At 34.4% G+C, this 14,112-nt stretch overlaps 1 protein-coding gene across 2 annotated transcripts in view; it reads right to left on the reverse strand.

Annotated features, from left to right (window-relative positions):
- LOC145695073 (echinoderm microtubule-associated protein-like 2) overlaps positions 1-14,112 on the reverse strand; it is a 438,352-nt gene that overhangs the window by 238,499 nt on the left and 185,741 nt on the right. The window contains exon 1 of one of the 2 annotated variants that reach the window (XM_081771922.1): positions 9,119-9,689. The exons of the other annotated variant lie outside the window; for it this stretch is intronic. Within the exon in view, the coding sequence (XP_081628048.1) occupies positions 9,119-9,170 (52 nt within the window). The 5' untranslated portion in view covers positions 9,171-9,689. Of the gene's footprint in view, positions 1-9,118; positions 9,690-14,112 lie in introns of those variants that run through there. 2 annotated transcript variants of the gene reach the window in all.

Genomic DNA, 14,112 nt, shown 5'->3' on the forward strand with positions numbered 1-14,112 from the left:
ACCCAGAAACGATAAAAAAAAAAAAAAAAAAAAAAAAAATCCAGTTTGGATGCAGAATTGTGTATAGGGAAACATGCATCTCTCCTCGATTTTCCATAGCCTACCGACGGTCGACAGAACAGAACAACTTCTCGTAGTAATTATGAAAACAAACAGACATGAAAAAGCAAGGAAGTTTCTTCAATGATACGCACAACATTGTCATAGGAATATTATTTTTGCGACTGAAAAAAAAAAATCTCATCCAGGAAAACTTGAACGATCAAACCGATAGTGTGTTAGCTCATAACTCTGCTGAGGATTCTAAACACCTAAAACGAATCGGAAGAGGTCTTCAACGCCATGGCGTGTTGTTGTGATCGGGTCATTGACCTTCACTTCTACGAAAGTGAAATCGAAATCTCAGGTAATATCGATAACTGTTGAAGACACATGTAACACCTTTTAAACACATCTTCCTGACGAACACTAGACCTTCCAACAAGATAGTACTCCTTCTCATAAAGAATTACTCAAATATCGCATACTTAAAAAAAAAAATCCGTAAGTTCAAATTATTAATTTGCTGCAAGTCCAGATCTCAAACCCCTTTTGACTACAGTTTCTGGTCATGTTTAGAAGTTAAACGGTTTGATCTGCTCAAATGTCATGACCCTTCAATTTATGTATTTCCATTACATGTAGTACGTCCTGCTATCGTTAAAACAACCACCCCATCTAACACGTTACATACAAAGAAACAATAAAGGCGACAATTTCAAATTTAAAAAAAAAAGCATTGTTATGACCACCCAACATACAGAAATAAATAAACGAAGTACAAAATTTTAGAAAAACTACATAGTATATCGCCAAGAAGTGTTTCTCCCCCTTCTCCTAACAGTGGCGGATCCAGAACAGACTTCTGGGGAGGGCGGTAGGTAGTAATACTGCTACTTAGAGCTACTTTTAAGAGCTCCAAACTCTGGGATGGGTTTTATTTATATATAAAATAAGAAAGTTTTCTCTTCTGGGGAGGGCGATTGCCTCCACTGGATCCGCCCCTGCCTTCTCAATGCATACACCCTTCCTCTACATTTCTCTTCTACATCCCTTTTTCAAAAAAGAGAAAGTATAAATCATTACATCTCCCTAATATAAAATTACTCTTTTCTATTAGATATAAATTATGATGTGAAATACTCGTATCCGTTTTATTGCGGAACAAAATTGAAAGTTGCATCTAACAAGAAATTCTTGAGCGTGCTACTCTTGTCTGATGGCAGGTATGATATCATATGCTTTACACGAACTGGCTCTCACCTGTTTGAACGTTAAAAGTTCTGAAAGTTGACTCTGTGAAGAGAAGCTTAAAAGTTTTGTTCTTACTCAACAATAAGGCTCTTAAAAGATCAAACTTCAAACTGCGAGGATTTTACCTACGAACAACATATTTATTTTCAAAACATGTAAAATCGAAGAGAAAACGAACAGAACTAGTTTGATCAATGCAAGACAAACTATGATTAAATAACGCTTGTTTGATGTATATTAATTTTAAAGGTACAATTAGATTTTCCATTAAGGTAAAAATCATGTATACGTTCATTTACTGGTCGATGTTTAGCTTCAATTAGCTTAGAGCAGCGGTTCTTTAAGTTCGCAACTTTGAAGACCACTTTGATACAATTTACTTATTTTTCACTATGTAAGTTGTTGCACGGGTCGCGGTAGCTCAGTGGTAAAGCGTTCACCTCTGATGCAGGAGGTCCTTGGTTCGATCCCAGGTTGCGCCAAGTGAACTTGCTGGTGGACAAACACCGCGTGTGTGGGTTTTCTCGGGGTTCTCCTGTTTCCTCCCACTTTATTTATTCACCATTTCATTCATTTCTCATTATCAGCGTCTTCTTTAGCCTAGCCGGCATAATCGTGGGACGTAAAACTCAAAGGTTTCATTTACAATTTCAAGTTTAGCGCTAACATTACGAAAAAACTGCCAAACCCAGCTTTTTTTTTTATTATTATTATTATTATTATTATTATTATTATTATTATTATTATTATTATTATTATTATTATTATTATTATTATTATTGCTAATAATAATAATAATAATAATAATAATAATAATAATAATAATAGAAATTCATAAAATACTTATATTGCAAACATTATTATATTCATATTTTTATAATGAAGTGACAAAATAAAACTTACTTTGACTTGCGGATCCCCGACTATACCCTCAAAGACCCCAGGGTGTGCGGAGCACAGTTTGAGAATCGATGGCTTACAGGATTTATTTCTAATAGCAAGCAAATAATTGAAACAGTGGGAGATAATGACAAGGAAGTAATGATAATAGAACATTGATAATGGTTATACATAACACACAACTGGGGTTATGGTGGCTCAAAGTTGGTATATGAAGAGTCCTTAGTTCCATCTTAAGCCATGTAAGCACAACATGGACAACAGTGGGTGTTCTCAGTATTATCCATTGCTTCCTACATTCTCATATCACAATTTCCTCAACTATCATTCAATTTAGCTTGCCATAAATCTCCCTTATTCTAAAGGACAACATTTGGGCATTGTTAAGTTTTCCATCTTTACTCTTACCAGGCCCGGCACTGCTTGACTTTGAATCTCACGAGAAGCGGCATTCTAGTGCAGCAAGGACGTTAGCACTTGAGTTCACTTATCGATTTTGATTCCTTTCCACTTCTTTTGAAAAATATGGAGATAAACAAGAACAACCACAAATTATAAACACTATATTTACTGTGCTATCATTCCCAATAAATCTACAATTGCTATTAGGGTATCGAGCTCAATTTTCATCAGATCTGTAGTTTAAATTAATCTGCGCAATAACCACTGAACTAAATATAGAGGACACACTGTGTAAATAGTGAAACCTCGCTTATACCACAAAGGATTTCAAGCTCGATTATCTCAATAATGTGACCTTTTAATCGGCAATGTTTTAGCAATGCATTTTTATGGATTCTCGTTTCCTTCACTATACTCACTCCACCCGTTACAGTACGTTTATCGTCTTCTAGCTTTCTTTGAGTTCACCTCGTTCAGCAAGCACGGTATAATTGTGGGAAATGTTAAAAATTTCGTTTCATTTCTTATTTTTTCCAATTAACTTAATGACTGAATTATCCTCAAAATTCGACGTTCACCTTGACGAATTCTTCAAGCGATTTCCGTTATTCACGCATTTGGCTTTCCTTACGTTTTCCTACTTTCTTCCAAACTTTACATTTCTTATTTCAAATCTAAATGTTATTCCCATTGATTATATGAGAACTATTTAAATATAGGTAAGTTGCAAACTATTACACTTTCCATTTACTTTCACTAACATTGGAATCATATTCATGTGTATTCACAAGCACGTTTTAAAAAGTTCGTAAAGGAAACATTATTACGGATTTTTTTTTTCCTTTTAGCAAGTCTACTTATTATTCTTAATGAATATTAAGATCAACAAACGACCTTGTGACAGATTCAACACACGTCCTTCCTTAACTAATAAATTCTACTATGATATCACAAAGAGAACCATATTCAACTTAGATTTAAAATGTTTCATGCTGAATTTAAGTATTATTTTCTATTCTGCTAGCTTCAAATTTAATTATGATATCACAAGCGAATTCCATTATGGAAGCAAAGGATCATCATTAAGGCATAAGCTGTTGTTTCGATATGATTTCTTCTACGTCCCAAAACTGTGTCCAATACATATACATGTTGATCAGGCATATCCCATGAAAAAGACTCAGGTATTGGAAAGTCCTAGCTACTCCCTGAAACGATCGTATAACGTTTTGTTTGTTTGTTTGTTTAATATCCCACTGAGGGTAAGGGAGATGGTGAGCATGAGACGGATGATAATGATGGAAATGAAGAAAATGGGAAAACCCCAGAAAACCTACACACACACACACACACACACACACACACACACACACACACACACACACACACACAATGTTTGTCCCCACAAAGCCTACTTGGCGGAACTGAGATCGAACCCAGAACCCAATGCGTTGAAGGTGAGTGCTTTACCACTGTCCACTGTGGTTCCAAAAATTACATTATTCTATAAATATTTAAATTCCTTTTCTTTTAGAAGCATAGTGATATGGCGCTCGCTTCTGGTCCAAGGGGCTCTGGTTCAATACCAGTTCACATGGGTTTTGTGGTGGACATGTTGTCCGCGGTTTTTCTATTTTTTCCCCATTTCCTTCCGTATATACTATCACAAATTCTTTTTTAATCATTCAATTTCATTAATCTTCCGTGTATCTTAGCCTAAAGGTATACGTTAAATTAACGATTTTGCATTTAATTTTTTATTTTTTATAAAATAAAGAGATCAATCTGTGCTTCATCCGACTCCCTCTTCTACAAATTATACTCTTTTTTTAAAAAAAAAAAAAAAAAAAAAAAACTAGGCCTATCTTGTAAGCAATACCAGATAATCTAAAAAGTATTAAGTCTCTTGCGGACATGGCGTTAGTGTCCCAAATCTCAACATGGTTATATGAGTCGCAGCAGATCAGACCTAACGTCATTTGGCAACTCAAAAAGTGATTGAATTCTTACAATCACCCCTAAAGATGAGTGAACTTTCCATAGAAGTGCGATACCTCTACAATTTGATTTCGATAAAACCTCAAATGTTCTCGCAGGCTCATGAAACGAATTGTGCTATTTATGAGTAAAGTATGTTATCAAAAAGAACAGCAAAAAGATAGCTCAATCGCTTTCATTCTGGAAATTTCGATGCTCCAGATCCTTCTCTCAGTGGGCGTGCAAGTGCACGATATTGTGGCAAAAGTTGAGGAAAATAGGTATATAAACAGTCATGACATCATCGCCAATGATATAAACATCCATTACCAAATACTGTTAAACCACTTCCAGAAATCTTCGAACCTTTACTGAAACGTAACGAATTCGATCCATTTCTCACGAGGTTAATCATGATTGTTGAAAACTTGATAGGCTACGACAACAATGTGAAAAAGATCGTACTCGAAACGAGGGAACTCTCCATAGTCTGTGGCTATGTCTACGTTAACGCCCAGGAAGGTTATGCTTTGCGTTTTGTGGGATCGAAATAGCATTGTGCATCACGAGCTGCTATCGCCGGGCAGAATGATAGTCTCGGACCTGTACTGCTAATAATTATTGTGACTGCATCTACCAATTCAAAACAAATGACCGGAACTGATCAACAGAAAGGGTGTTGTGAACCACGCTGAGAATGCCAGAATCCATACATCTTGAAACACCCGTCAGAAATTGAGAAAACTTAGCTAGAAGTTTTAATGCACCCACTATATAGCCCGGACCTGGCACCGCTAGCAAATAATTTGTTTCGGTCTCTGCGGAACTCTCTGAATGGTGTTATCTTAGTTTCAAGAGAGGCTTGTGAAAATCATGTATCACTTTTTTTCTTTTTCTTTTCTTTTCTTTTTTCTTTTTTTCTTTTTTTTTTTAATACCAGCAACCACAGGAGTTCTGCAGCCACGGGATTATAGTGTTGCCGGAAATATGGCAGAAAGTAATCGAACAAAATACTGCATATGTGGCGTAATAACATTATTTTCAAATTGCAATAAATGTATTCTCAATTTTGATCTCCAAATGCTCAATAACTTTTAGATAATCTGATATAACAATGATAGCTGAGTTGAAGGATACCTAGCAGTACCAACAGCTAAATATACTCGTATTTCTTGCATCTGTACAACACAATATATGGACGAAAGTAGTCAAGAATTGAACATCTGTCTCTGGTGCATGCCCCACGAGTATCATTCATTAGTTGTTTATGGGTTTGGTCTGAAAGATTAGGTTGGGCGCTCTTCTTCCTATTCAGTTCACTGTCAGCCCTTTTAACCCAGAATTCCCTTCAAGGCCAATAGACTGTTTCCTCATCTGTTGGACTCAGACCAAATATAAACCAATGTTTCTCTCTTTTTTTTAACTTAGCTAGCTTATACTTTACTAATAACTTAATTTACAGTTCAACACTTCCTATTTATGAATAATCTAATACTACCACTCGTATTTTAACCCTTTCACTGTGGAAGGCGACGGAAAAAATTTCCCTAACCTGCGAATGTCGATTATAGTCGACGTGTTAAAATTTGTCTGTATCTTGGGTTTGTCGATTGTAGTCGCCAAAGGTTTTCTGTGTGATTTCTATTGTTTATCGAAAACAATAGAACACAAACAAAAATGAACGGTACAACTTTGGCGACTACTCTCGACAAAGCCAAGATTCGGACAAACAAATTTTAACACGTCGACTATAGTCGACATTCGCATGTTAAGGAAATTTGGTTCTGTCGACAAAAGTCGACTTCCTCTGTGAAAGGGTTAAAGTATAAAACAGCTCTCTCAAGAAGAGAAAAGTTTTAAAATTTCCATGCTGCCCACCAACCTATAGTTGTGAGAAAGAACACCCGTAGGTTTCGAACAAATCCGTTGTTTCAAACTCCAATTATTTTAATGTGGGTAAGAGAAATAAATAAATTATACATGCCTAAGAAAAGAAAAATTCCTTTACGAAAATACTACCCTTACGAAAGTATTTTTACTGTAGAGTTTCTCAACCTGGGGGTCGTGATTCCTAGGGAAGTTGCGAAAGGGTTTCATGGGGGTCGCGAAGATAAGCGGAAGACATTAATATATTAGAATCTAATAACACAAAATATTATTTTGAATTTTGTTCTGTTTGGTATATTTTTTATTTTTATACACACTGTTAAGAACAACAAAAAATAGCTCTACTGAACATTTTCAACAGATGTAGAGTTGTTTAAAAATCCATTTAAATGAAAGAGGTACGATATGAAACTAATGAAAACTGGATAATGAAATACAGTTAAAAACTGAAAGCTAATGTGATACCTAAGCATGGTGTGATTTCACTAGTGGGGCAATGTCTGGTTCAAACTTCGTGACGCACATTATAAGTCATTTAAAATATTCAATATTTTTTTAAACAACGGTTAAGGGTTTTTAAAACCAAAATTAGAAATCATTATTTTTTATCATATGACTTAAGATTAAAGGAGTTGTGAAGTTTTAAAATTTTCAAACGGCCTTCATTTTGAAACAGTATGACAGATTGGATTCGATATTTGTAATATGAATGAACTACCAAATTTGGGTTTAATCCAATCGCTTTTAGGGAAAATACTGTATACATTACATACAAGAAATGGATTCTACAATTATAAAAATACAGAAAATTGCGAGATTTCCGCAATAGGTATAGCCTATTAAAAATCCTATACAAGCTTATTACAGACCAGAAATTACAATGGGACCGTTGGCAAGATAAAATGGGAGTCGTGATAGGAATTAGGTTGAGAACCACTGATGTAAAGTATTAAATAATAATAATAATAATAATAATAATAATAATAATAATAATAATAATAATAATAATAATAATAATAATAATAATAATAATAATAATAATAATAATAATAAATTTCTGAATTCTAAGAATGCGTTCAAATATATTTGACACCGGCTTACTGAAAATAAATTATTGCAGTTACAAAGGGATCTAAATTAGAAATACGTATATTGACAGCCACGCAATCATCATCATCTAAAATTTAAAGATCTGTCCAGTCGGGAGGAGGTAATCAGATAAGGCAGTCATCTCTTGCTGGTGGCTCTTTGGAGAAAAAGGGATAGAGTCCATTGGAGAGGAAGACATTTGTAGTGGGAAAAGGTCTTTTCAGAGAAAAAGGGATGCTTTCGTTTTCCTTGATTCCATTTTCTTTTTCGAGAGGTATCAAGGGAGGTGTAAGTGGGTATATGCAAGAAGAAGTTAGTCTTGGTGTCACAAGAATGCAATACGTTTCTCAATGTCAGTACAGTAGATATATTTGTCCAATAAATTTTGAAGGAGAAATATCAACAGAAAACAACCACAGTTATAATGTTGCAAACCTTCGTGCAAGATTATACAATATTATCTGTTTTTTTAAAAGAAAACAAAATACTTACAGGATATTTCTGGTATTTAAAGTCAATAGTTATTCGTTTAAAACATACGATTTTTTTCTGTCATTTATATGCTACCCTTCACTATTTTACCTACAGAATTTAAGAAAAAAAAAATGCAATTATGTATGAGTAATATCAGAGATAGAACCTAAAACCTCGTAAAACAGTGGCGTACACAAGGGGAGGGTCGATTTAAACCCACCTTGAGTTAGATATTGTGGGAAAATAACCATTTGCTATATTAAGATACATACACAAAATAATATTTGTGCTAAACGGAAATGAAATTGAGTGCTTGACCACCTCACTCTTTACGAAATTTTGACAGTGAGTATGCTACTGCTCATAAAATACACTATCCTATTGATGTATTGTACTCTGACATTCTAAGTAACAACATAGACATATACTTCTGTTCAGAAATGAACACTTGAGATCGGCCTCGCTTTGAGTTTATGTATAGTGGCGGTTCTAGCCCGGAGTCGGGGGAAGGGCTAGGTCCCCAGATTTTTTAGTACCTAAAATTATTTAAGGAATTATTTATATATTTTTTTAAAAAGTTTATGGTAAACTCATGATATACCTATCATAGTCTGAGTTCTGGCTGTCCCTTTCCAGTTTTTACCTTCTAGAACTGTTACTCTTTATGTAGTCCCAAGTTGAACTTTCAGTTGAGATCCAATCTTAGAAAAAAGAAAATCAAAGAAATATTCACTAAAGGTCCCCTTGTCTGGACTTCTAACTACAAGAGGTAATATAGTTTCATTATCAACATAGATTAATACAAAGAATAGGGATGGCCACATTTTTTTCGAAAACGAAAAACGAAAAATTTTTTTCGAAAAAGCGAAAAATAAAATTTCCGAAAATCGAAAAACATTTTTCGAAAAAGGCCATCCCTAACAAAGAATAAAAAAATTCCCCATTTGTTTTTCTCTCGTTATAGCTTATTTAGTTTTTGAAAAGGAAAAAAAAGCATATTGATATTTGCACTATCAAAATTAAACCAATAAACTTCCCTATAATTATTAATAGCGAAGAAAGACAATTAATAAATTAATTAGTAAGGAATGCTTACTCCATGCATTGATGACTACGCTGATTGTATCACCTGGAGATTCCATAACCATTATCTTAAAAACACTTATCACTGGACCATGAGGCCGTAATCGGAATTCAATGGAAGCAGCATCAGTATTGTTGACGACAAATCAACGACATTACACAAACTCAGATCCACGTGCACCATTCTTCACTGATATAAACAAACAAACACACCAAAATAAATATCCGAGCACTATACTATCGCTACAAGTCACAACACACAAACTATCGTGGGTAAGAAGTGTCACAGAGAACAGCTACATGGATGCTGAAGCTGTTTTGCTAACTCACGCATTCACACGATTTAGCAGAGAGAACGCCGGAAATGTTAAAAAGAAGTACCGCATCACATGCAATAAATTACTCCAAATGTGACAAGGCTGAAGAGAATCAAACGGTACATTCATTTATAGTTCATCCCTTTCACACAAAATAACATTTCTTTTAAAAACTAAATGCATTAATAATAGTAAACATTTTATCTCATTGTCGCTCTCAGAATCTAGTTTTATCTATTAGGCCTACCACACAGTGCTCTCTCTTAGCCTTGCCTCACTATATGATCCCAGTCTCCCACTGAAAAACCTGCTAGAGGCTATATTGCCGCTTTCGCGAGATAGGGGTGGCGACATGTCACGAGCAAATACGAACACTTACGAAGGGTACCGAACACCAGTACACTAAGTAATGTTGATCAATACAAACTCGTGATCATAGAAACCAAGCCACCACGTGCTTTTTGGACAGCTGCTAGTTTCAATGCTCTTTCTCATTTCTCCCTTGGCACTGGCACTATATAGCCAACAAAAACAGTCCACTGGCCTTCAGTTCACTTTCTGTCTTCTATTTATCATGCAAAGACTAGCTAAAATAAGAATGAATGTAGCAGTAGATACGAAAGTGTTGAAGCATATACAACAGCTATTCGTGATAAAAACACAAGGAGCTGTTTCACTTGATAAAACAAAAATACAAACTAATTTCTTTAATTCTTTTTTTCTTTCTTTTTCTTTTTTCTGACTGGACGAGGAAGTCGGTCAGCAAAAAGAAAGAAGCATTGTCTTTTTTTAAAATGTTTTTTTTTTTCTTCACTGATCCTCTTTCTCTCATTCATGAAGCCCTGTTAAACACATAAACAGTGCGTAGAATTTACTTCAGTTGTTATTATTACGTTTATTGTTTTATGTTCATATTATGCAGGTAGCTTAACAAGAAAAAGATCATTCCTTACACAATTCTACGTACAATTAATTTATATAGAATATACGAACTTGTTCCAAAAACGACTATGATTTTTTAGCAATAAAGCCTATATTTCACATACGTATAACACTTAACAAGGTCGCGACACAGCTTCTTTAAAATTATGAAGTTTCATATTAACACTCAACAGCAATTTAAATAAAACCAGCTTCAGTTCTCATTAATCAATCAATATATTGGAGAATTACAGTTTTATAGTGGAATATTTCTCAACAATATAGAAGAGCACATTACAGACAATGAAGTTAGTGCTTATTGTTCCTCCTCCCTCTGTTCCTTCTTGAAATGAAATAATGTGAAATCTTTTAGTTTTATGTCCCATGGTAATGGTAAAGCGTGTGAGCTTGTCATTAGACCAGCATGGAAGCCCTTCAAAATCCCTTAATAATAAAATTTTCATATGGTATCGCAGAGTTGATCAAATACATGTTTCGCTTCTTCGTAAAAACTGTCCTTTATATCGTCATTCTTATCTTGTGTTAGAGCATATACATTTAGAATAATAATATCGTATTACCTACCTTGAACAGTAACAAAAGATAATCTATCATTAAGAAATTAAACACGTTTAATTGCTTATATTATTAGTTTGTGAACGAAACACCCTGCTAATAGTTGGTGATTTTTACTTTCCCATTAAAAAAAGAAAGCAGAAAGAAACGTAATATTTCGGGTTCCTATAGCTCCCTTTTCTTTCTTCCTACCTAACTTCCTGAACTACCAGGTCCATCCCATATTTCTCTAACTCACGCATTACGGATTTTAATGCGTCTGCCCTATAATGACTTCTTATATTCCGAAGTGGTTGGGAAACGCAGTTGGCGTAGTCCAAGATTGATTAATCGATATTTCTGATCGTAAGGAAATTTAACTAGAGTCATATGATTCATTCTACCATAGATATCTAAAGTATGAAGTTTGTGAGCATATGCTTATGGGGTAACAGAGTAAAAGCTGAAGGGGTTAAAAAAGAGAAAAATTCTCAAGAACGCAGTGCTTTTCCTTGTCATCGCCTTTCCTTGCCGTATTCTATGACGAAAATTTAGAAGTATTTTCTGTAATGATTTCACGTTATAAAGTAATACGAAAGCAGAGAATGTGGGGTCTGACATTTGCTTCCCTCCAAATTCCCAACTTTACAAGATATAACCACGCATTTTGTCATTTTGAAGTGTCTCTTAAAGAATTTTTGCTTTCTTATTAAGACATAGAACCCCCTTTTTTATCTTTTGTGAGCTACCCTGCAAATTGCGGCGTAAATTATAAATAATAAAAAATAGACCTTTCTTTTTTCGTAAAGAACTGATAAAACCAACAGGATGGCACTGTAAGTAATTGGATTGGGGTAAGATCTTCATTTCTTCATTTAAGCTATTTTTCCATTTCATATTCCGTAATAATATATTTATTGTACCTGTATAGCTACACTCAGAGCTCCATGTGATCCAATTGAGTAGAAAGAGCGCTAGCCATTAAGAGACGAAAAAAAGCCCACAGGAAATCATTATGGGGCACACGGATCAGGAAACAACTGGATCAATTAAGATGCACAGACTTCATTCCCAACTCAAGTATTTCTTTGTCTGCAATGGGTAAACTTGATAAGGATAGTGGTTACTTCATCAAAGCATCATGCCATGTACTTGGCAGGATTCATACCCACTTGAGAGTTCTTCACATAATTAGTACGCTCTTACTTGATGCGATTAGTTGTGTCATGTAGATTCGATCGGTTTATAAGCTTATTGCACATAAACGTAGAACGTAAAACGAAAGAAACACACATACTAAAAGCATCTAGCTATTCACTGCATGAACTGATTACTCAAGCTTTTTTAAAAAATATTTTTCAATAATAATAATAATAATAATAATAATAATAATAATAATAATAATAATAATAATAATAATAATAATAATAAATAAGCCTGAAAGTGCTATTCTAAGAAAATATTTCACACCAATCCAAGTGAGCTAAGAGCATTTATTGGAATATCTTTAAAATATTGGCGTACGAAATAAAATCATATTAAGTGTATAGACTCGAAATAGCAATCATAAACCTTGGAATTCCTAGAAGTATCGGTCAAAAGGTTATTTTCACTCCAGTTTAAGCAATGCCAACATAATCTGGAAATAAACCTTCAAAATTAGTTTCGCCATCTACTTAGTGGATGAATATAAGCTGATTTTTAAATTTTTTTTAAGGGCAGTAATTCAACTTCCTTTTCTCTCTCTCTCTCTCTCTCTCTCTTTTTTTTTTTTTTTTTTTTTAATCTTAAATTGCTTAACATTATCCAAAGTAGTCTCTTATGAAGGGCTCCCATTTCTGATGTTGGCTGCTATCCATGACCAGAAGCCAAACCTTATTTCACGGATCCAAGATTTTTTTTATTTTTTTTGTTAAGAATTTATAAAGAAGTCGTTGTGTCTTCCTGTATTTCCAACATAAACGGTCCATAAGGAAGAAAAAGAAATGAAAGGAAAAAGAAAGAGCATTAAGTTGAATCTTCCATCAATGGATTTTATATATATATATATATATATATATATATAAGCTGAAAAAATGTAAAACAAAATAAAAGTAGATTCGTTGCCATCTGTTGCTTCAGTATATGCATAAACATAATAAAATAAACCATAAACAATATTATGAGCCATGCAGTATTGTATTCTTTGAAGCCATTTCTTTTGTCGCACAAATGCTGTTTTTTTTTTTTCTTTCTTTCTTTTGGTAATTTCAAGTGTAAAATTGCATACATTTTCTAAATATCAATCTTGGACAACTTTCTGAATAAAAACGGTACGAATCCCGGCACTAACTTTCTCATTTTCATATATACTATAAATTAAATTACGACTCGTAATTGAGTTTTACGTCCCATGCTTATGCCGGCTAGGCTAAAGGACACAGTGATGATGAGCAATGAATGAAATGATAGAATGAAGATAGTGAGAGGAAACGGGAGAACCCCGAGGAAACCCACGCACACGGTGTTTGTCCATTACAAAGTTCATTTGGCGGGAGCAGGGTTTGAACCCGGGACCCGATCAAGGGCGCCAATCCTGGGGAGCTCATGTGGGTCCCCTATTGTATTTGTGAATATACAATATTTGGCATAATTTGAGTGCAATTTGTCTTAAAATCTTCATATATATATATACCTTCTGCATCTGAATGGGCCTCCCCAAATGTACAGAGAAATCGGCGCCCTTGGACCCGATACATCAGAGGTGAACGCTCTACCACTGCGCCACCGCGGCCCTCTATAATATTAGAGGAGGAGGTGCAAATATCGGCTATGGTGTAAATACTGTCAATCCAAATTAAAGCTCTGTTAAGTGCTGCACTCTTGTGAGAATACGACAAGTTATTGGTACAAGGCTATTCAGGTAGAGCAGCGTTTCCCAACCTTTTTCAACTTACGGCACACTACGGGTGTTACCTGGATTCTCGCGGCACACTTATAGATATTATTATTTGTAAATATAAAACACAGTGGTATTTTTTCTGTGATTATTGATCTCCTCCCAGAGAAAAAAGCTCCATCACTGTTTTTTTTCCGTCGTAAATCATTATGCTTATTTTTCATTCTAATTTTAAAAATGGAAAACAATTGCAATGAAATATTGGACTCAGATTTCTAAAAATACGCTTTCTGTTTAAAAACTGTATCCAACCTTTTACTCTTTTACTAAGAAGGA

The sequence above is a fragment of the Thermobia domestica genome, chromosome 9 (genome assembly GCF_964235325.1).
Source record: "Thermobia domestica chromosome 9, izTheDome1.hap1.1, whole genome shotgun sequence".
Taxonomy (NCBI): Eukaryota; Metazoa; Arthropoda; class Insecta; order Zygentoma; family Lepismatidae; genus Thermobia; species Thermobia domestica.